This window comes from Microchirus variegatus (assembly GCF_963457635.1).
Source record: "Microchirus variegatus genome assembly, chromosome: 10".
Lineage (NCBI taxonomy): Eukaryota > Metazoa > Chordata > Actinopteri > Pleuronectiformes > Soleidae > Microchirus > Microchirus variegatus.
Genome location: NC_139811.1, coordinates 15,778,972 through 15,802,521, shown reverse-complemented (window position 1 = coordinate 15,802,521; position 23,550 = coordinate 15,778,972). Strand labels below are relative to the sequence as shown.

General features: G+C 40.9%; 1 protein-coding gene across 2 annotated transcripts in view; it reads right to left on the bottom strand.

The window, feature by feature from the left end:
• Positions 1–17,410, bottom strand: part of LOC310933205 (ubiquitin carboxyl-terminal hydrolase 22) — a gene marked incomplete at both ends in the record, with an annotated part of 23,126 nt that extends 5,716 nt beyond the window's left edge. The window contains 7 exons of one of the 2 annotated variants that reach the window (XM_083896637.1): positions 524–683; positions 2,173–2,339; positions 4,251–4,352; positions 4,444–4,557; positions 6,692–6,824; positions 16,326–16,358; positions 17,291–17,410. In XM_083896637.1, the coding sequence (XP_083752763.1) occupies positions 524–683; positions 2,173–2,339; positions 4,251–4,352; positions 4,444–4,557; positions 6,692–6,824; positions 16,326–16,358; positions 17,291–17,410 (829 nt within the window). The remainder of the gene's footprint in view (positions 1–523; positions 684–2,172; positions 2,340–4,250; positions 4,353–4,443; positions 4,558–6,691; positions 6,825–16,325; positions 16,359–17,290) is intronic. The other variant, XM_083896638.1, reaches the window with a different exon arrangement.
• Between the last annotated feature and the right edge of the window lie 6,140 nt (positions 17,411–23,550).

The following is a 23,550-nucleotide window of genomic DNA, read 5'->3' as shown; positions in this document are numbered from 1 at the left end:
TTCAAATCTCTATACATCTTCTATAACCAATCAGAGTAAGTGTTAGTGTGGGTCAGTTTTTGTGAGTCAGCCTGTCATTGCACTGCAGCAGGCCCTATTGACATCACACAAACACACGTGCAAACATTGCTTTCATGCTTGCTGTGCCCTTGGCACATGGAATTTTCAGTCTCCTCCAGCATGTTCTGCAGTGAAGTAAGGCACTACGCACTGTGGGTAGATCTAAAGCATAACTCTACAATGCAGGATCAGAGACGATGCGAGACGCCGCAGTAGAGACTCTTCGTAGAGACTCTTCACTCAGTCTCCCAAAAGGCACAGTCCTTTTTTTTTAATGCATTACCCATTCAGTCAGATGAATGCTCAGTAATCCTTGCTCTATATAGAAAATGTGTAGAGCAAACTATTTTAAGTGTGAATAATGAATGGTAATTTGATATAATTTGAATGCTTAAAATGGCACAAACAATGAGAATGAGTGTGTAACTGTTAGGGCTTTTAGTGTGAATTAAGTGAAGCTTACTGATGGTGTCCCCTTTGCAGTGCCTGTGTAGTACGTCCAATGCTGCGATGAGGAACTCGTGGGCGTCTTGCTGCTCATAGCCAGCGAGGTGACGTGCGTGAGTCCACACCAGGTGCAGCAGCCGGAAGGGAATGTGGGGCGAACGGTGGCCCGAGTAGAACTGAGAGCAGGGGGGGAAAAAACATTGAGGAAGGTGGAGTGGGTGAGAAGGAGAGATGGTTAGCCTACTTTAAAATACATTAGTAGGCGCACTGTTACGTATCACTGCTAATACAACCGTAGAAGTGAAATGTTGTGTCAAATCAACATGGTTATCAATCGCTTCCTTTCCTTTAGTCGGACAGGAATGCATTTCACCACGTCGCCTAACAGCACCAGCTCTAATGACAGCACATCCGCAGGGATCGAGGATGTTGAGGTGCAAAAAGATCTGTGTGTAAAGCACTGCAGAGCCTTTGAGTTGCCATGGGAATTTGAGTGAAAGACAGTCTAGGTCAGGGTCATGAGATGCAGGTATGAAAGTAACAGAAATTAACAGAAATGAGCAGAGTGCAAGAATTGGGGAGGTTGCAATTGCTATAATGAAGTTAAAAAAAAACCAAAAAAACAGATCATTAATACCAGAGAGGGTTCTCATTTTTCAGCACATAGCTGCAGTACACGCCTCACTTATTCTCCACAGTTCTCACTGAAGCCTGATTGAGCTATGAGAGGGGGAAAACACGGCACATCATATTTGTGTCTCTTTTGAATCTTACAGATGCTACTTGCATTCGGCAGCTTGAAGGCAGTTGACAAATGAAAGAGGAAACAATGAAGAGACAGAGAGAGAGGGGAGAGGTGTACCTCACTCCTTCAAGTGTGTGCATGTGGAGGTAGGTTGGAAATAAGCTCCAAAAAAAAGTTGAGTTCAGGAAAAGACAAAATGTGATAAAAGGACTTGGAAATAATAACAATGAACATGTTTATGAGAATTAAATATTTTTCCCCAATATGCCCCAACATTTTCTGTCTCAAATCACTAATGCTCAATCAATGACGACCTCTGTGGATGAATGAGGTGTTATCTACGTCGCTGAACAGCCAGCTGCGCCCGGGCAGGGCTCTGTATTTTTGTGAAGGGGGTGATGATTAACTCTATATAACACCACTTGCCATCTGTGGGCTCATATACTTGGAAGTGTGAGGGTGTAAGAAAAAAAAACAAAAAAACAACCATGGCGGTGTGGGAGAAGACATTACATAACACTCAAGGGCTATGAGTTTCTGAGAGGCAAAATGCCAAACTTTTCCATCAAAAAGCAAGGATTTAAAGGCTAAAGACAAAAGGTTAGGCATCATAATGGCTTATCAGGATCAATAAAAGGTGTGATTGTGGCATTTGGACATTTCGTTTGAATGTTACACTGTACATTCCTTTCAGGCATGCATTTCCCCCTCCTCCCTGCCTCTCTCTTTGGACGAGACAAAGGAGTGCAGCAGTGGGTTACAGCACAGGAGAACATTCTGTATAATATGGTTGTTTTAAAAAAAAAACCTTATTATTACCCAGTTTTTGTTTCAAAATCATATACTTTTCTAGGTCAGATTGAACTATGCAAAAAGGCCTGTACAAAAAGGTTTGCGCATGCAAATTGGTGTTCTCTTACCTCCTGAAAGAGCTGCGACATCTCACACACCAGACAGGAGTTTGATTGCATCTCGCACTTGTGTCTGTCAGAAAGAAAGAAGTCCCGCAGCAGTGGTGTGTGTGTTAGGGCCTGAACAATGCAGTTCATGAAACATGTGTTGCCCAGGTTTATTAACCCTCGTAAACCTGCAAGACACGAAGAAAGGAAGTGAAGAGTGAGAAAAACACAGCAAAAATGAAAACTGGACAGCAAATCTGACTCTCACAGCGGGCAGAGCAGTTGACTGATTCTCAGTTTCTCCAGACTGACTGAGCTTCAGCTGTGGTCAGCCAACATATTAATAACCAATCACATGAGAGAGAACTGCTAAATTAGTAACCAAAAGAAAAACACATGTAATAAATCCAACTGGATAGACATTCAGTTAATAATTTCAATGTCAAGACTTTTATATTTGTATTTTTTGTGGTTGGCTGGGCATTTGACAATATGGTGTGGGTTGGGGTGCCAGCAAAACTGTGTTTGTCCTGGAGCACATCCCAAAACTGAATGGATTCAATTAGAGCGAGAGACTAGAGCTACAGTCATTTTGCAATGGCCAGTAGAACAGGTGAGACACAGCAAGGTCTTGGACCCAATCCAATTGAGCGAGGTTTGGTTCTGGAAGAAAGCTCTCAGCGAGAGCTTAAACACTTTTGACTGGTCCTCGGTCTACTGCCCAAACATTACCACCAACCAAGATATTTAAAGATACGACGGTGTGAAGGATCACAGGTGACGGTGGGTAAGAGGAATGGAAGAAGGTTAATCAGAGGCAGAAATGGATAAACCATCAAAGCAACTGACCATAGAGAAAATACAACAAAAACAGGAGCAAGTTCTGGGAAAAATGCAGGCGAAATCAGTTCTGCTGTGGTGTGCATCTTATTATTTAATAGAGACAGACCGATTATCGGCATTTCAACGATAAGCGCCCCATAAGAGATCATTTATTCATTTAAAATGTAATTTAACTTTATAAGACATGCTGCTGAGCCTGGCAGCTTTTTGTTAGAATTTTAAAACAAAGATGTTTATTGTCTAAGAAAAAAAAAAAAAAAACTTTAACATGTTGCAAATCTGAAAAGCTGTTTAATAAACATATGCTTAAAGGCATTTGAACAAAGTTAAGTGTTGGTGTACAATTTCGACGACAATATTTTCACTTTTACTGCAACTGAATATCGGCTCCAAATATTGGTTATCGGCCTCCTTGACTAATAATAATCGGTATCGGCCCTGAAATAACCAGATCAGTATATCTCTATTATTCAATCATAACATTGTGTTGATTAATTCATTCTCTACTACTTCATCCTCGACATGAGGGTCACGGGGGAGCTGGAGCCAGTCCCAGTCGACGTTTGGTAGACATGTCATATTGTGCTCATAACTTACGATAACCTTCTACCACCAAGAGAACAAACAAGAACTTAGACCTTAAAGTCCCTGAATTGTTTTGTTTTATTTAACCCCGTGTGCACAAAATGTTGAGAAACATTATTACATTTCAACAAACTATATAGTGTTGTTGTAGAGGCGAGTTAGTGTTTGGAGCAGTCACTACTGCGACAGCCATATTTATGTGAATGTGTGTGTGCTTGCATCAGAGTGCACCGGGACCGGGAAGAGAGACGCAGCTGATCAAAAAGAGATATGGTAATACGTCAACAGTTAGTCCACCCTGTGTCATGTTTAATAGGCCGCCATGGTGATGAAATGCAGGTTGAGGAAACTCGCGATGTATTGTTGTCAAGGAAAAATGAGGTGCATCCGTGGGACACTTGGGCAGTCAGTTTGATGCGTCGATTTAGATTTGAATGCATCGCAGAACGTGTATGTATCACCATCCCTGAATTTTATTCTTGCCGACATGCATGATGTCATTCAGTATTTGAATAGTGTGAGGAGCCACATTTATCCACATGTGATTGGATCACTCGGGAAAGATTTTGATACCAGGTCTGAAAGGGCCGTAAAATGAATATAGCTGCCAAACTCGCCACCATTCAGGGATGAATAACTGCTGATTACGATGTATGCACGCATCTGCTCACCTATGGTACAGTTCGTAGTGATTTTCCTCCGCTTTGGATTGTGTCGTAATAATTCTAACTCTCTCTTGGTCGGCTCCCATGTTGTGTATTTCTCCCCGATGCCTGTGGACACAAAGACGGATAAATGTGATATCAGATAGCCCTCGTTTCAAACGCTGCATTCACATCTGCTATAGAAAAGAACATTCTATACCTTGCAATTTCCAGGCTTTCCTCTGTTCCTCTTTGGCAATCTGCTCCATGTCTTTGTCGTATATGTAATCTTGACACACAAAACAATATATTCCACCATATAATAAATCTATCGCTGGAAGGGAAAAGGGGAGAAAGAGAGAAAAAAAGATTAGGAATTACAGAGGGATTTTCTTTCAACACAGCGATACATATTGGGTTTTATTTTACAGTCCAACACTGCACTCCAACTGCTTTCTCCGCCTTTATTTGTCATCCACTGCGATGTTTGCATCTCATCGCCAGCACTGAACAATAATGAGAGATGTGAGGGAAGCAGTGATGGAATAGGTATATCTGTCTCTCCACCCCCACCTGTGCTTTCAACTAACACGCCACCATCTTCCATTCTCAAACTCCACAGCAACAATACTTCAGCTCTGTTGCCGTGACAACCTATTTTTAGCTTAACTGGACATATTTTTTTTCTGTTTTTGGTGCTGCCCACAGATGAGAAAGTGAGCTAACGCATCATGTAGAAAACCTGACTGGTGTATGATATCTTGCAGTTGCAGTTGCTTTGTTATGGGAAAGAAGTAAATAAATCCTGCATAAGAAAAAAATGTTTTAACTCTGCACTCAGTCGGATGCTCCTCTCTAGGCAGCAACTCAAATGTGCAAAATGAAGATGGAGTTGAAGGCAGTATCTGTGTTGTAAACAAGTGTTTTGAATAGAAAGTTCCTAAATCATGTAAATCTCAGCAGACCACATTTATGTGACATTGTGTTTCAGGTGTATTTTTCCCCTTCTCTCCTTTTTCTCTGTACTCTCATATAGGGCTTTTATAAAGTCCATACTCCGTATATAAGGTTTCCACGACATTTTGTGGAAAATCGTCAAATTTCTGTTATTAGGTGCCTGCTTCGCAATGCATTTTAGCCTGAGGCTAAAATGCATTGCAAATCAAGCATCTCCTGTAATCCTTTCGCGTTTATTCTTCTTGTTCTTCCTGCAACACTGTTTACAAAAATTTTTTGCAAGTTAAAGACAACAAATGAGCTGGAATTTCAGTTATATTTACTTGTGAAATGAGCTCATTCTCATCTGTCAACAGCTGTGTGGGTAACTGTGTGAAATACATCGAGAAATGTGCCTGCGGAGAGAAAGCCTAAGCTTGTGCTTGCAGGGAAATGCTTGTGACTCTCTTCTATGTAAAACTGTCACTAGATTTGTCAATAGGCAAAGTCAAATCATGCACCAAATGTGCTTATTAGTTTGTTTGTGCTATCCAATTGGTATGAAAGGGCAATGGCCAATGGGAAAGCTCCAACTCAGTGATATTTGTGTTCATATTGATAAGTGACATAACCGGCCTTCTGTTGCAGACCAGCCAAAAATAGAAGCAAAATGGATTTGTCCCTCATTCGTCTTTCACTTGAGTCAGGGACAAGAATAAAGAATGAAGACACAAATGTGGAAGGAAATAAGGTATGAAAGGAGTCCTGTGGTGTGTTGCGTTTAAGAAAAGGACGTTAAAAAAAAGATGTAAAAATGAGCTATGAGAAGAGAGCCTGCTGTCTAACAGTGTAACAGTCAAGGGAGTTTGGATTAATTTGATGAGGAGGTGCAGAAGAACAGAGTGCCAATGTCAGAGATGGTCCTGTGGAACGCTGAAAGCTAATTAACACTGTAGCTGTACTCTTGGGGTATGTGTAACCAAACTGTTGAAACGCATTAAATCAATTAAATCAAGCCTCACAGCCATCTTCTCTGTTTAAATAAATTGTTGTCATTGTCAGGGTAATATCAAAATCTTGCTCATTAGTACCTTTGCCTCATTTAGCTTAATTGGCGTGTGATTGTGAAGCTAGGCTCTCTGGCAGCTGTGGATTAGCAATGTCTACTGCTCCTTTGCTGCTGGATGAAGCCGAATGTTGCAACTTAAATCCTTGACATTTGACTGGCTAAGGAGCTCCCACCAGAATGGTAATGTGCTGTGGTTAGACTGAGGTTCGGCTCCGTGCCCGCTGAGAGAAAGATGCCCAAAGTAATGCTGTAATCCTTTGCTGATAATAGCTAATGCTGCAGTGGACCACTGGGGTGCATATGAATGTGAAGACTGACGTGATGCGTGTGAACCCAGGGCAGAAATGTCCTCTGACTCTAAAGTACAAAGATACATAATACTATCTTAATACTATAAAGAAATTACTTCATTTCGATTCCTCTCATATTTATGTTGAATGTAATGAATGAGCGCGTGGCTTACCTAGATTGTGTCTCTTGTTCTTCGCGTGTTCGTGGATGTGTTTCTTTGTAAAACAGCCGAAAAAGACACAGTAGAGACAAGAGTGGAGTCGGTTCAGGTGGGCGCCACACATGTGACAGATACACGACTTGGCCTGTAGAGAAAGAACCCAGGGGAGGACGAAGGAGGGTTGGGGTGGGGGACAAAGAATTGAGAAGAACATAAGTCGGCGTGGTGAGAGAATTCTGTGCAGCAAGAAGAGCAGTAATGTGGAGAGCCACAGGCATACAGAGTGGAAGTCACTGCCAGATTAGTATCTTCCAGTCTGTCAGACAACTCATTTGAAGGACACCAGTTGACAAATTCAGTTCAACTGACTAACAACATATTTATTTCCACACTGAATATTTTGCAGTGTAACACATGTGGGCCATGATGGGATTTAATCCTTGGCAGGCAGAACCTGCTGAACTGGAGCACTCACTCCAGCAGCAGCCGAGTGTAGCACTCAGGGATGACTGAAGAAATTGCACATTAGATTGCCTGACATCTTTGGTGGAACTGCAAGAGCGAGATTTACAGGAGGACACACAATGAGTCACAGGTCCCCATCTTATGCACAAAAATACTTTACAGCTGTGGAAATAACTTCCAGAATTCTATCAGGTAAATGTCACCAGATATGGGAGGTAAAAAAATATATAATATATAACAGACGGCGTAGGAGACAAGTGAGGGCATGGTGAACAATGTTGTAAATTCTAGAGAGAAATATGGTACAGAGGTTGTGTGAGAACAAAGACATGTATGAGTTTGACCGTGTTGTTTTCGAGACGGTTTTTAAATGGTATACTAACTTGTGATAGGTTGGCTATTAATAAATTAGCAATGCAACATCAAAATGTAGCGGATACTAAATGCTTTGTGTGGACAGCTCCGTTGGTATGAGTGATAATACATCAGAAGTAGTTAGTGCCTCTGCTTTGGAAGAGAGAAACTGAACAACAGAAGGGATGAAGGGAAAAGAACAGACCTAATCAAGGCCTTTCAGGGTGCAGACTGGTGGCAATGAATCACCCACTCACAGAGAGAAGACAGAAGGGAAGAAGGTGTGAAGCAAAGGTGAAGAGATGCAAAACGAGAAAGTAACTATTGGCTGGGGAAATTAACCAGCTTTCAGTTTCTGGTGCAAGACCACTCTGTGAGAGAGACTCCTACATACTAATTTAACAAAGCCGTACTTGCAATAGCATAACCTGACACCATCTGAACAGAATTTAAGCCCATTGTACCTCAGAAATAAACGAGACGGTGCCACTCAGTTTCACTTCCTTCTCTTCATCAGACATAAAACAGAAGAACAATATGACTACTACAGAACTACAACTGATACTGCTTCAGTGGAATAATGGAGTACAATTACCAATCCACAGGATGAATCAGTCAACACTACAGCATTTAAATTGCTCATGCTCTATTAGCACATATTTCATGCTACAGCTTATAAAAATACCCAAAATACATAACGCATCTGTTACCATCTTGTCATCGCCAACAGGATTTAGGATGCGTACTTCCTCATAATAAGTGATATCTAGATAATTCAAAAACTACCAGAAAGCAGAGAAATAGAGCTTTGCTCTTATTATGGTAGTTTCCAGGATTTCCTGTTCCTCTGTGGAAATGGACAGAAATTAGTTGCAAATCTATATGAGCCACTGGGTTGAAAAATGGAAATGACTACCTCATACAGAGCAATGTTGTGTTTAAACCTGAAGTGATGCAATATTCGCATGATAACTTGCTCCGATCATGGTATGCTACAGATGAATATGACATGAAACCCATCTCACACCCCTGCAGATAGGTTGCAAAACTCACAGAGAGGACTGTGTTTTGGCCAAGCATTATTAGACATGGGATTGTGATGACATTGCAGTAGTGGGGATATTCAGGGTTTCAGACACTAAGCTCTGTTTTATTTTGCTCCTAAATTGGCCTGTGAGGCAGCCAGCTCTGACTGGAGGGCAGGCAAGGCCATTATAGGAAGGGTACATTTTTTCCTAAAAGGAGTGTTGACAGACTCTAAAAACAACATCAAGACTGATATCTACCGTACATCAGACTTTCACAGCACAGTTTGTTTCCTAGACATTCGATGAGAAAATAGGAGCACAAGTGGGTATGATGAAGCAATTGTGCTTTCAGAATCAAAATTAACATTCACCAACAAAAGGTAAAAAGACGGACTACATGTTGTGTGGAATCACAGATGAGGTAATGTTTTCAGGAGCCCGTTTACATTTATCCCCCTCCTCTTTCACTGCACCAGGACTCCAAGTCAAAAACAAGAAACCATGCCAATGCCACGCCTTGCCCTCATCCTCACCCTCCCCTGTCTCAACACCCCTTTAGCGGGCAGAAAATCCATTTCTGCTTCAGCACCCGTGGTTCACAGTCCATCTATTCCTCTGTGTCAGCAGTCCTACATCTCTGTGCGCCCAGGGCTTTTAATGTTCTATTAGATCAGCTATTGATCATCCACTGGCTCAGATGACTGAAACAAGTGTTGGACAGGTAGCAAGCCCATGCTCATGCTGCGCTAGGCTGCATCCCCCATCTGGGTTGTGCTCTTTGAGGCTAGTCAAGCCAGGCTCCATGACCAGGGGAATGGCCCACTAATGTATAAAGCTGCTGATTGATGGAAGAACAAGTGCAGAAAGGTATTAGCTGGACGAATAGATCCCCAGTACATCTTTAACATGGACATGTGCTAGAATTACATGCTTTGTGAGTTCACTGCATCCGTTAGTGGCTGTCAAGGGGAAAAGCTATAAATCCTCCAATGTTTCATCAAGGTGCATATTTATAAATATGAATGAAGCAACAGCATTGCCTCACACTAAGCTTTTTCTCCTTCATTATTTAATCTGGCTGCAGTATTCCTCCTCCGGCATATAGGTTAATGCACTCTTATGATCAAACGGAGCCAGAAATGTGACGAGCTGTAGCTGAGAATGAGAGAGACGACGACAATTATGATGTGGACAAAGATCTGGCTTTAACAGAAGCAAGCTCTTGCTGCTGCAAAAAAAAAACGGACTGGGGAGGGAAGAGGGGAGAGGGGAGAGAGTCAATAGAGAGTCGAGAGCATTGCTATTAGAGCAGTGACTCACCATGCTGCCTCACGCTCATAAGCCCGTCCATGCCTCTAAACACACACATGCCAAACTCATACTGCCACAAAATTAACAATGGCCGTCATACATAGTGCAAGATATACATTTAGATACAAATTACCTCTCCAAAAATATGCACTCTAAGGGCTGCAAAGTACACTGATTTTTAGTCTTCTTAAATGTGAATATATTCTGGTTTCTTTGCAACATGCACAACAAACAAATAATGAAAAAACATAATAAGTTTGGTTTGTGGACAAAACAAGACATCATCATTTTGGAGGTCTACAGTTACATTCTTTGGACAAAATAATTCATGAAGAAAATAACCAGATTCATCGATTTTGAAAATAATACGCAATAATATGCTGTGTGGTCTTTTTTTGTGGAAATGCGTCCCTACCTTGGAACACATTTTGGCCTTGTACTTTTACACAATGCCTATGGAGTCCATATTCTTAGCAACACGTTTTGTTGCACAACTGGCATGTCTTATTAGGCATGTCTGTATGTCACGTGTGTAAATATGACTAAAATAATCATGTGCTGGTATTAAATTGCTATCAGAGACACAGCAGAGTAGAAATCAGCTGTACCTCAAGAAGTTATAATAAAACAAGACGTCGTATCACACAACAATCGCAACAAGCCAACATCTATTTAAAGCTACAAGACTGGCCAAACTCATAAAAAAATGAATTAAAAAAGCATCGACAAAAAAATTACAGCACGAGGACAGTTCATGCAAACAGATTGCATGTTTGTTTGGTTGCACAGATGGTTAACAGTCTAGCCCCAGCTTAACAAAAGGCTGTGTGATCATTTGTCAAACCCTGCAACCACACTCCTCCACTGAAAGCACACACACACACACACACACACACACACACACACACACACACACACACACACACACACAGTAAGGACTGTGCATGTGACTGACACCCACAGCACAGAGCTTCTGACTCGTCCCTTGGGGACCGAAATCTCAGATCACATGTTGATTTCTCATTTTTCTAATGGCACAAACCAGTCCGCAACTTGAACATTATCCGCATGAAAATCAATACGTACTGCCTGCAGGAAAGAGGCACGGAGTGGCTGTTAGTGGCTTTAAATATCAGTTTAACGCCACAATTGTCACCTTATCACAGACCTTTTTTCCCACCTAGTCCTAGTCCCAAGAAAAGCCGTCATTTGGGTTCAAGGTTCTAACAATAGGGAACAATTGAATGTCCGCACTAGAGGAGATTGATTGCCTCATGGTTTTGGGCTTGGTCAACCCCTGGAGAGTGACTGACAGCTCATTAGCCAGATGGCAGTACTAAAGGAGGGCTGGGCAGCAGCCTCATTGGCTGGCCCGTGCCATGACCAGCATGCTTTGTAGTAGTGATGTCTTCCCAGAAGCTTTTTAAACAACAGTTTAATGAGTCAAATTACTGAATCTGGATGAGGGAGTGGCAAAGAAGAGAGATGGTCACTGAGAAGCAGAGATGAAAGGGGGATTGAATTTGTCTGAAGGGGAGCTGAGATTAGAATATTACAGCAGACTGACAAAGCACCTTGCTTCTCAGGCCAATGTAGAGATAAACGGTTTTATACATTTGGCCATGCTAAAGATTTTCATTATACCGGCCAACCGTAATAACGAGTGTCAATGACGTCATCGACTTGTGTCAAAACAAAAGGTGTGAGTCGAATAAGACTGCAGCCTGGAGCTTTTGGCCACCTTTCATCTCATTCCTGGGTGTGTACAGCAAGTGTACAGGGTCAAAAATATGAATTTGTAAATTAATTCAAGATGGAGTCACAGGTATGTTTATTGCAATTAATTTCAAAACATTTAATTTTTCACCATCCATATAGTTTGTTGATTTGTTGGAAAATATTAGCCCATCGCTGGTGACAAGATGCACTGGGATGGCTGTTTGAGTAGATATTTTTTTTGTTTGTTTATTTTCATGTCAGTAATGGGTGTTTTATTCCATGACATGGGATAAAAATGGGAAACAGCTTTCGCATGTGCCGTTTGCTTAACACTATATAATTATATTAACATAATTACACCTTCTTTGAACACCTCAAGTAAAGAGGCATGGTCATACTTTTGTATTTCTTGGCTATTTACAGTAAATAGAATAATAAAAATGCTGAGGCACCCCTCCATAATAAGACAAGTATACAGAGTATCCCCCTTAACGGAGACACGTCAATTCCTTGAAATTTTATATTTACAAGTCGCTTTTATGTTCTGTATTCTTTTCACACTTCACATGGAAATTGTACTTCATCCTGTAGCATGTGTATGTACAACGGCACATATACACAAGATAAGCAGCATTGCCATGAGACGAGAGGTTAGAGACGCAAGCTTTTATTTGGAAAACTAGAAGCTCGGGGGCGTGGGCTCTCGGTACCAAGCGAGATGGCACGAGAAGAGTGGTTCCAGGCTGCAGCCTTACACTCTTGAAAGGTGCAAAGTTTTTAATGGCTGAGCGTAGCAAGTGCGTCGGAATTGAGAACAAGGAAACAACAACAAAAAACCCTGCAATTTTAAGAGTGCAACTACATTTTACTTTTGTCGCACTGGTGCACCTAACATTTTCAGAGCTTCGCCATACAGTAATCAAAGCGTAGTGACAGAATCCTCACAAACTGATCGTGTTCTTTTCCACAATGTGGTGCACATCGAGCGGGTGGGATGGGGAATCAGGGGTGGGGTGGTGGTGACTGACAATATACAAACTACAGTAGACCACACTACATCAGTACAGTATTAGCAGTATTCATGATATAGTATCAACAGTTCAACGGTTAGATGAAGTGCACAGATGTACATACACAAGAATATATCCCAATATATCCCGCCCAGCCAGCCTTAGTCCAATGTCTTCTCCAGGATTTCTCCCATAGGGAAGAATACTAAAGCCTAGTTAGAGACCAGGCTCTCTGGGAATGGCAAATAAACTGCTTGGAAGGCACAGCCCACCACTGTGGTGAGAAACTGGGAGGCAATGACATACTACAAGGATATTGCAAGGTAACAGAGCAAGCCTATGATGTCTATGGGAGGAGGTTGCAGACTTTGTGCCATTTGTTTAGTCCGAGTCACAGTGACTGATAGACTAAAAGCCATTATACAAGACCTGGGAGTGATAGAGTACACACAGACATGGAAGACATTAGCCTGGATGAACGCCAAAACGTTCAGACTGACATTACCAAGTGCTGTCTATGAGGCATGAGAGATTGGCGTGGCTATACATTTAAAATGATCCAAAGATGTAAGGACACAAATCTCTATAAACAGGAAATGATATTCCGGTGTTCCAGTTTAACAGTGCAGCGAATGTTTTGTGTAATTTTAAAGTGCGTGCATTTTTACACAACTTTTACGAGATAATCAAAAGGCAAAAAGAACGCTGAACTAGGTTTGCAAGAAGGGAAGAGAAGCAAGGGAAACGAGGGAGGAGAAGCGTGGGAGTGAGCACAGAATAGGAACAAGTGAAGGGTGTGAAGAGACTGGAGGAATAGATCCTGATGCTGCAAACGTATGCTGATGAGTCAAGGAGCAGGCCTGCGATGTTATGGAGACTGATCTGACAAAGAGACCTGCTTGCAGCCCAGGAATAAGCCGCTCTCTGGGATGGACTGTGCCTAGGGTCATTGAGTGTGCATTTGCATGTAAAGTGGGAGAAAAGAGTGACAGAAACAAGTACATGTGTCATCCTTGAAATATATCCATTTTCCTACCTCCCAATTTCCCAGCAATATCTAGCTGGGAAAGGATTTCTCTCTCATCTAGCCTCATCACAAGCAGAAACCAGGTTTGAACTTGTGGGAAAGAGGGGGTTACGATTCCTCTGATCATATGTGATTCATCAAAACTAGGAGATAAAAAAGATGAGTTCAGTCAGCTCTCTAATCACAACCCTTACCCCTTTTATCAAAGTGACAGCAAATTCTTCAAAGCAGTTATGGCTGTAAAAATCTGCCAACCCCACCCTCCCTGCTTTCATCTCATCCAATTTCCACTCATCCTAACGTAATAGCTCTGGTTTTACTGCACAGCGGATTCCTTCATCATGCCAGTGTTTTTCTAGACACAGAGCCTTTCTCTTACAGATACTAAATTGTATCTATCCTACTCGATGGAGCAGCACATACAATAAATAACCATGACCTTCATGAATATTCACACCATCCCTCCACCTTTCCAGCCATTCACATAGTATAAATTATGAATATCATCCAGCACTGGGGCCAAAACAGAGGAATAAATTCAACAGTTAAAAGCAAGGGCATGTATGTACCAGGCACCCGTGTCTACATCCTATTTGTACAAATCTGCTGAATGGTAATTGGCAATCTGGTGAAACGTGAAGAGAGGAAAAATCAGAAACATGTTCAAACAAAAGCAAACTGGGGCTTACAGTACATGCCATAATCAAACAATCACCCTCCAAATTGACTGAATATTACAACACAGTAATATTAGCCTAAGAAACAAAGGAAGGATGCAGAAAACTGGAAGTAGAATAACAGTTCCTCCTCCGAAATGGAGCCAGTTTTGTGACATGACATAAACTGACAGTTAATATTGGTTGCAGCTTCTCAGGCTGCATGACATAAACATCAGAACGTTTCTACTAACTTGCTATCTTTGAAGAGCAGAACACAAGCATAGAAACACAAGCGTATTTGTCTGAAATAAATTCCCATTAACACCAAAGGGAAAACATTATTACATAATTGTTAATGCCTGTCATCTCCCTTGGCGAGATATCTTTAAAACACTTGCATTCAAGTGTTTTCTCCTTACAGCATTTGTGTCATAGGTAATTAACGGATGATTAGGGTATTTTTACTTTGCACACAGAAGACAAATAAGCCATGTTTATGCAAAAGACCTAAAGGGGTCGACAACAATATAAAACTTGTCACTACGCGACACACAAAATGAATGCTTAATACTGGTGTACATTTCATCAAGGACTGATCCGGCAAAAATAATTACTATGCTATTGTCGACAAATAAAAGGTAAGTGAGCCTAAGCCGGAATGAGCCACAATGCCGGGTGTGGCATTAATATGGCCCCTCTTTCCCCATGTGGGTTTTAAATTGCATGCACAGAACAGGTGACCAATTTTTCAAAAATAATCCTGCACATCACCTCAGATGAAGGTGATAGCCTGCAGGGAGGCTGCTGTGGAGAAAAGAAAAAGGAGGGAAATAAAAACATGAGGGGAAAGAACATAATGTTAAAACCACATATATCCCTCAGTCAATAAAAGGGGGTGTCTTTCAACCGTCTTTCAACCAGAAGACACTGTGTACCACTAGAGCGGCACCACACCTGTGTGTCAGATTAGTTATTTGGTAGAAAGCTCCGTGAAGGGAGTATGAGGCACAATATTAATACTCCCTTATGGACATCCTGGAGGGCAATGAGGCAGTGGGAAGCCAATGTTATCATTTTTTTTCCCCTCTGCAACAGTCACCTGAACCATCAATGTCTGGATACAGATGGGCAGAGCAAAACCACTAATGCACAACAGATGTTAGACATCTGTCACATAACAAAAATCATATGCAAAGCTAAGAGGATTGCTCTCATAAGCAAAACTACATTTTAAATACAAATTGACAGCTCTGTTTTCCAAGCCTGACATATCATTACTAGCTTTCCCTTGACCCAGCATAGACAAAGAGACACAGACAAAACAATGATAAAGAGTAGCTTGTTGTGAAAGATTATTATATTGGCAAAAGAGGCAGTGCGGTGTTGGAAGTGATGATGCTCAGACGATAAAGGTTTCCAAGCCTGATACCAAAATGCAACTACCAGCTGGCTGTGGAACAGCTTATCTGGAGGAAGCTGAGCAGAACACTATGGGTCAAAATGAACTGAGCGTCATAAAGTACCACAAACCTAATGTACACCCATGACAGACAGGCTCAGCTCCTGTTGATTGCAGTAGTGCGAGGTAAAGAGTGGGGTAAATAGTTAAAAATAGACAGTCTGTCTCAACTTTTGTTCATGCTGCAATGCCACCCACAGCACCGATAACCTTTTCTCATATTATTTTCAGATAAACCCTTAAATTTGGATGTACTAAAGTGCAAAAAGAACTATACAAAGAGCACCATGCTCAAATCAAAGTATGTCACTACAACACTCACTACACAAAGGGGTCAAACATGCTGGTAATGCAAGTGAAATGTCTTTAAGGCAGTCATGTTCACATTCCACCTTCCCATCAGGTAGCCATACTAGGTGTACTGTGTCTCACAGCATGGATGAGGCTACATTCTTCCACTACATAGGTTTTCATCTAAAAGTCAGTCAATTTAATGAAAGGCACTGAGGCATACAGGTAGGTGAGCAAGAGGAGAGAGAAAGCAAGCCAGTTTATACATCTGCACTACCTATAGTATGTCAGTTAAGATGAGGAGGTAATAGTTATCAACTCACCAGCTCTGTCCATCCTGCATCACTCTGACGCACCTATTATAGCACAACGACATAGAAATGTATGACATGTATAAGAGAAGGATGTATTCTTTATAACAAACAAGCAACCTACACATAGTTGCAAACCCACACAAAAACAAGTTAACCTCCTATATTTGTTTTTTTTTTCCTGTCCAGAATGAATAGAATGGCACAAACAAATCAAGTTTAAGTTGACAAAAGGAAGTCATGGGGTGGGAAATTGAGAGAAACTGCAAGGCAGTCCGGTGATGACCTCACTGTAGAGAGCTGTTCACAGCCGTGTAGGCCGATCAGGTGTGGGATGAGTTCAAATGAAAGTAGGCAATAAAAGTAATGATCTGACGTCCCAGCATGCAAACCCATGAACAACAGACCACGGCTAGAAAAGACACTAACCATGGGCGAACCGCTATAGCCTGAGCACACTGTGTGCGTGTGTGGACACAGACACAATGGGTCCATTTGATGTGGTAATGCTAGCCCATGAACACAACTCCTCTTAAAACACAACTTTAGCCATCCAGATTACTGACCATCTTATACCAAACGGAGTCGCTCAGCTACTCCACGCAGTTGACCCACTACAAAATATTAAATAAAGGTTAATTTAGAGACTTGGGGCAAATTGAGTGTTGGTGTTAACATCGCAAAGAAGTCTCCTCGGCACTCAAGGTAGATCCCTGCTAAGCTAACTTACCGGTTACAACCTAACTAGCTAGCACTGGGACTAGCAACATGACTGCTGCAGAAGTAGTTTCAGTAAAACAGTAGTTCTGTTCAACCCCGCTGAGTGATTTAGTTTCATGTGGGACACCAGTTACACCCCGCTTCTGTGACAGTTTAACACCATTTCACTTTTGAGTGTGTGTGTGTGTGTGTGTGTGTGTGTGTGTGTGTGTGTGTGTGTGTGTGTGAATCTAACGTTGCAGTTCCTGTGTTTTTACCTTGCGTCTCCTGGTCTCAGCAGTACCACTCCAAACAAAGCATTGGTATATGACTCGGAGGTTTTGTTTCCAATTATCCACCTTATAAGCGTTCACATGGGAGCACCCGGCCGGACTCATGACAGACAAAACATTCAGTTTGGATTGTTTTAGGTGACAATGAAACGTCTCCTGGTTGGTTCACTGAGCTAGCTAGCACGAACTGTCTGTCCAGAAATGGTTTCCGTTTGGAAATGGGACAATCGGTGTAGTATCCAAAAAATCTCCTTGGGCATCTGACAACACGCTCTCAGATTACCTAGCCAGTCATCCAACAGAAATATCACTTCACTAAAAATGTATGTTCCCTTTGCAGTTTTGACAGTTGTCTGCTCATTTAAGGTTGGCTCCACTTCCACTCTCACGGTTAGTTAGCTTTCTTTCTCTAGTTAGCCTGCTAACACTCAACTACAGCTTCACAATGCCCGCCCAGCGTACACCGTGATTTGCTAACACAAAGAGGTTACGTCACTACGTCGATGTTGGAGCACTTTGGGTTTGCTTGTTTTGTGTTCCGATGTGTCCCGCGTGGGTGACTGTTGGACTTCAAGCACGGCGTGCGTCGACGACTGTGTCTTAACAAAACACCGCCCGTCCAGTCTGTTCTGGAATATATAATCAATCCAAATGTTAACATCAATGTTATTGTGAATGGTGCAAAGATTTTTTTTTTCCTTTTAAGAACTGGCGTGTTGTCGACAAAAACCTGGCATTTACTGCCTTTACATTGTTTTAATTTTAATGTTTGTATCTATTACTTAAGGATGTTTTTTCTCTGTTTATTAGATGCAAGTATTTAATACCACAATTGTCCGTTTTGGTTTGTATAAATTTGGCAGATCATGTGTTATCAAAATTGCGGAAATTTAAAATGTTTAATGTAAACATAATCAAACATCTTCTGTGCTTATTTGAATGTATAATTAGTCAAAGTTCAATATCGTTGTACATTCGATGAAAGCCTGCCACCTGGTGGTTGTATGGTGTATACAGTCAGTGCATACAGCCAGTGCATACAGCAGCTGTCAAAAGTCGACCAATACGTAGATTTCCTCAGCACTGGTCTGACTATTACAACTCTGCATGAATAATAATGATAATAATAATGATAATAATAATTGAGTCAGATATTTTAGCACCAATTTTAAAAAATATATGCTTTAGTTTTTATCATATTGCTGGCGCTTATGAATTATATTTTTAAATTAAACCTTATTTGTATAGCACCAAATCACAACATATAGTAATTACAGAAAGAAGAGAAACCCAACAGTTCACAAAATGAGCAAGCACTAGGCACCAGTGCCAGTGGAAAACTCCCTTTTATCAGGAAGAAATCTCAGAACCAGACTCAAGATCTGCCTCAGTTAGTTGGGGTGAAAGAAAAAAAATGGGGGTCAGAGGAAAGAGGGAGGCATGGTATAGAGACAGAAGAGGGTGACCCACTCACTCATCACTCACTCATCTTCTACCGCTTTATCCTCTACATGAGGGTCGCGGGAAGAGCTGGTGCCAATCCCAGCTTACATAGGGCAAAAGGCCGGGAGGGTCAGCAGGCCATCACAGGGCCACATAGAGACAAACAACTATCCATTCTCACACTCATACAGTCAATTTAGAGTGTCCAATTTTCCTAATCCCCAAATCGGAATGTATTTGGACTGTGGGAAGAAGCAGGAGAACCTGGAGAAATCCTGCACAGACGCAGGGAGAACTTGCAGAGTGCGAACCACATCATCAACCATGTGGCTCAAGAGGGAGACCTCAGATGTATAACAATTGCATTGAGTTAAAGGTTTAGTCAGGACAATGCTGAATCTGCAAGATGAGGACACACCTGAGTGTGAGGAGTGAGTGTGGGTGCACCACAGGAGTCTACACCTATAGCACCATAACTAAGACATGGCTCATTTGGTTCAATAATAACATTCAGTCAAATGGGGTGTGGGTACGTGTGATTAAAACTTCTGACACTTCAGATTTGTATTTCTAACATGTGGTTACATGTAGAACACGAAAAGCTGTTGCCACAGTTTAGTCCAGTTGCTCTTGATTCATCACCTTTGGTTATGAGATTGAAGAATGAAAATCTTCACAGATGTCACCTTAGGTTTTCTCATCGCCGGCTGGTTGTGAGAAAATTGGATGATATATATATAATGGACTATATCCAGACCTGAGAGGATCACCTGGAGCCAGCTGCATCTCCATATGCTGCTGCATCACAACATAATGCTTAAATATCCACATCAAACTCTAATTTCCAGGATTATTCCAGGATAAACTTCAGTCATGTTTATGGAATTTATTTAGAAAAAATACCTCCTCAATTTGGACACTTGAGGGCAGTGTACGTCAGGGTAACTGGATCTTTCTGCAGACAGATACATATTCAGTATCATGGTTGCAGCAATGATGAAGAACCTCTCTCACTTTTTGGTGCAAATAAATGAACACTGATTGTATTACATCGTCTTGTATCGTCTTTGGAACGTCTTGTATCAAGAGTAAAATAAAATCAGCAATTGTTGGGAAATGAATGTAAACGTAACGATGCAACAAAAGTGTAAAATTGAAATGCAGAATTGAAACTGCTGAAATAAAAATGTTGTATTGTTCTCTGAGATTTAAGGCACAAACATATATAGTAAAGTGTCACATGGCAGTGATTTTTTTATTTCTTCTCACACACAAGCACATATCAGATTCACCTAAACCAAACGCTCCTCATGTAAACAGCCATAGCCTTTTGTCTGTGGTGCTTAATTGAGGGATTAGAATGGGTAGTACATTGCTTGTTCAAAGCAAATGTGACTCCATTGCTGCATTAACACCAGCTGTAAATTCAAATGTGGCACCAGAGATGCCTGTGAGAATGCAGGAGATTATCTAGGCTTTGTAGATCTCAATCGCGGCCTTTTATGAAATTTGAGTTTTATGAACCTTTCACTTTTTACATACATATGTGAAAAACCTCATGATCCCACAACTTACCAATGTTCCAAGGACGGGAATGTTCTGTAAAGAGCAGATCAAAGACAATAAAGCTTGACTTTATGAGATAGTGGTGATCAAGTTGTTCCCTCAAAAATGGGAGTTCTTAACCAAATGACCTAGGACATGCATGAATAAAAGCTCTTTGAGTTTTCACTGACTTGTGATCACATTGGAAGAATCTTCTCCAGGCACTGTGGGAAAATGACATTTGTGTTTTGCTTGTGTTTACTTAGTTCTTAGTATTTGTCATATATTTGTATTCAATTTTTCTTTTCATTTTTCATTTTTTCTAAGAGACACAAGAATAAAAGGGTAACCTGCAAAAACAAAGACAAAGCAATTTTAAGTAAAAATGGAAAACGCAACACAAGAAAAACACAGTAAGAAAAAGAAATGATAATTTTTGAGGGTATTTGCAGTACAGTCCATTTAAGCATAAGTGCACATGTGAGGGATATCTAAGCTTAAGAAGTAAATGATCTGAATAAGAGAAAAACGGAGTTTGAAAGCTTCATGTAGAGCTTTAAGAATGAATAACACTAAGCCACCTGCTGGCACAAAAAGTATGTACTGAGTCTATTATTAGATCTAATGACGGTCATCAGACAGGATCATCGATCATCAGGCAGGACACCTGCATCCAGCCAGCTCTCTGACAGAGATGCTGAGAGGTGACACATCTGCTGGAAACCAGCGGACTTGTCATCATCTGCACTGTGTGGTGCAAGCTGCTGATGGAGCGCTGTGGAGTGGTTTTGACTGGAAGTGTCTGAAGTGACCCAAGTCTAAAATTTATCAGGAACCTCTCACATCACTTATGAAGTCTCGAAGTCTGCACTTGATATAGTTTCCAGATAAATATGAGTATTCACACAAAAGCTAGGAGTCAGGAGCCAGGATTTATGCAAAATCTGTTCGCTAATGTTAGCAAAAGAAATATTAATAACAATCTGCTTGACATTTACCAATGAGTTTACTTTGAAATGAAAAAAAAAACAGGATGCACTTATATATGATTCACATTATATTACTGCTTTGTATTCAGCCATTACAACATGGATATTATAATGCAAACAACTATGCAGTCAAATTCACATTCATATTTAAACACACACGTCAATCATTCTGACCAACACGGCAGTGAAGTAACAAGCTCCTTCCAACTTTGAAAAAAAAAAATGGGTCAAAGTAGCTCAGAATACATCTGGTATGCAGTGGGAGAAATGTAATACAAAACAAAACTGAACAGGAAACTCTACTACCTTCACTGTCCTCCTACATTATTTTCCTATGACACAGATATTATATTCCAGTTCGTGACAATGTGCATGATGTGACTATGAATGTAATCAGTTGTCTTGTGTATGACGAGATTGTTAGGTCATGAAATGACCTCCTTTACAGAATTCATACAGAGGTGCCATCGTCACGACCCAAATAGTAAAATATTTGTGATACATAATCCAGATCTGGGTCACTTATGCGTTTCCCAAAGGTTTCAGTCATTCAGTGTCAACTGTCAACACACTCTCTCAATAAGTTGGAAGCGTAACATATAAAAAAAGTGTTTAATGAGCTGCACATCAAAGTGTGTGAGTAAGTCTCATCTAAGCTACTTTTAATGTAGGTCTTCAGTGGCTGTGTCACGACAGCAATCTCTCTATCATGCTGGTTAATAAGAATTAGTCTCATTAGTGTCACTTAGTGTACTAGGTGCATAGATTAGCAGAGGAAAGTAGAGAGCATTAATCCATTGACCGAAGTGACAGTAAAATTATATAGGTCAGTGAGGTTTAGACTATATACCATGACCTTTCAATAGGTAGCATAGACCAGCAATGCTGATCTGTGGGTTTAGTTTTTTCGACAGTCAATCAACGTCTTCAGCTTCGCAGAGTCATTAACCCCACCGCAAGCACAGTGTGTAATCTGGGATGCTGTTTATTGTAGGTTTCACTCCATTTGCAGGGAGATGATAAGCAACTCAGCAAATACTAAACAAAGTAAGGCCGTGGCCCATATTAACTCACACAGAATCATCAGTGGTCAAATATTGAGCAAGCTGATAGCAAGATCATCTAAATAATTAGGAAAAAAATTGTTTGTATTTGCTTTATTTATTGGAACTGTGTTGACTCCCGAAGCAGTATTGCATGTTACCAGAGGCAGTATAGACTGTTTAAGTGATGTTATCCCTGATTAGTATCATTATTCTAACAGGCAGTCATGAGTGCAGACAAGACTGAAGTTAACATGCATAAATGTGCAAAAAACTTTACAAACCTCTGCAGTGGGCCATAGGACAGATAACGAGAGTGACTCCATCCATCCATCCATCCATTATCTACCGCTTTATCCTCCACCGGAGGGTCGCAGGGGGTGCCTTGCCTATCTCAGCTGACATAGGGCGATAACGAGAGTGACTCATTGGCGGTTTATTGAAGCATATCATCATGCCCACTAACATTCACACAGGTTGCCACGATGCACTCGAAATGCAGGCCACGTTTTATGTCACGCTTGTAGACATAGCAAGGTGAATTTCAGGCGATTAGCTTAAGGTCAAGTTTTGTTTGTTCTGTGTATGCCTGTGACCTATTTCTGAAGGAATATAGGCTAAGGGGAAAGCATTGTGATCCAGACAAGATGACAGGGTGTCTTTTTCATGACACAGTGGAAAGACATGATGAGAGATACAATTCGAGGTGGATGTAGGATTTTTCTCTTAATGTATTGTTTTAATCCACTTTATTTTTAAAGTAAAGTATAGTCTGTCAAGTATTTTCCTCCGATTCCCGAATAAAGTGGGTTTTATTTTGCCATAAGAAATTGTTCAGAGTTTTACCAACTGACCTTCAGCCTTATGGAGGATGAGACCTGACATATAAATAAATAAATACAGGAATAAATAAATAAATGTAAAGCATATATTTTTTTCTGTATTTGTCTATGCATTTATTTATGTATTCCTGTATTTATTTATTTATGTCATGTTTCGTCCTCCATACAGCCTTAGTAAGCAACTCTGCCTTTCTGAGACAAGTCTGTTTGAAGCCACTGTTTAAGAACCTACTGTGTCTTGTCAGCCATTAGAGAACAGTTTAAATTATTTTTTTTAAATCTTTAATAATGTGGACACCAATAACGTTATTTTCATGGACGGTTATTTTACGTCTCCAAAGCGATGACTTACTTCGTGACGTAAATCTTCTGCGCCGCAGAGC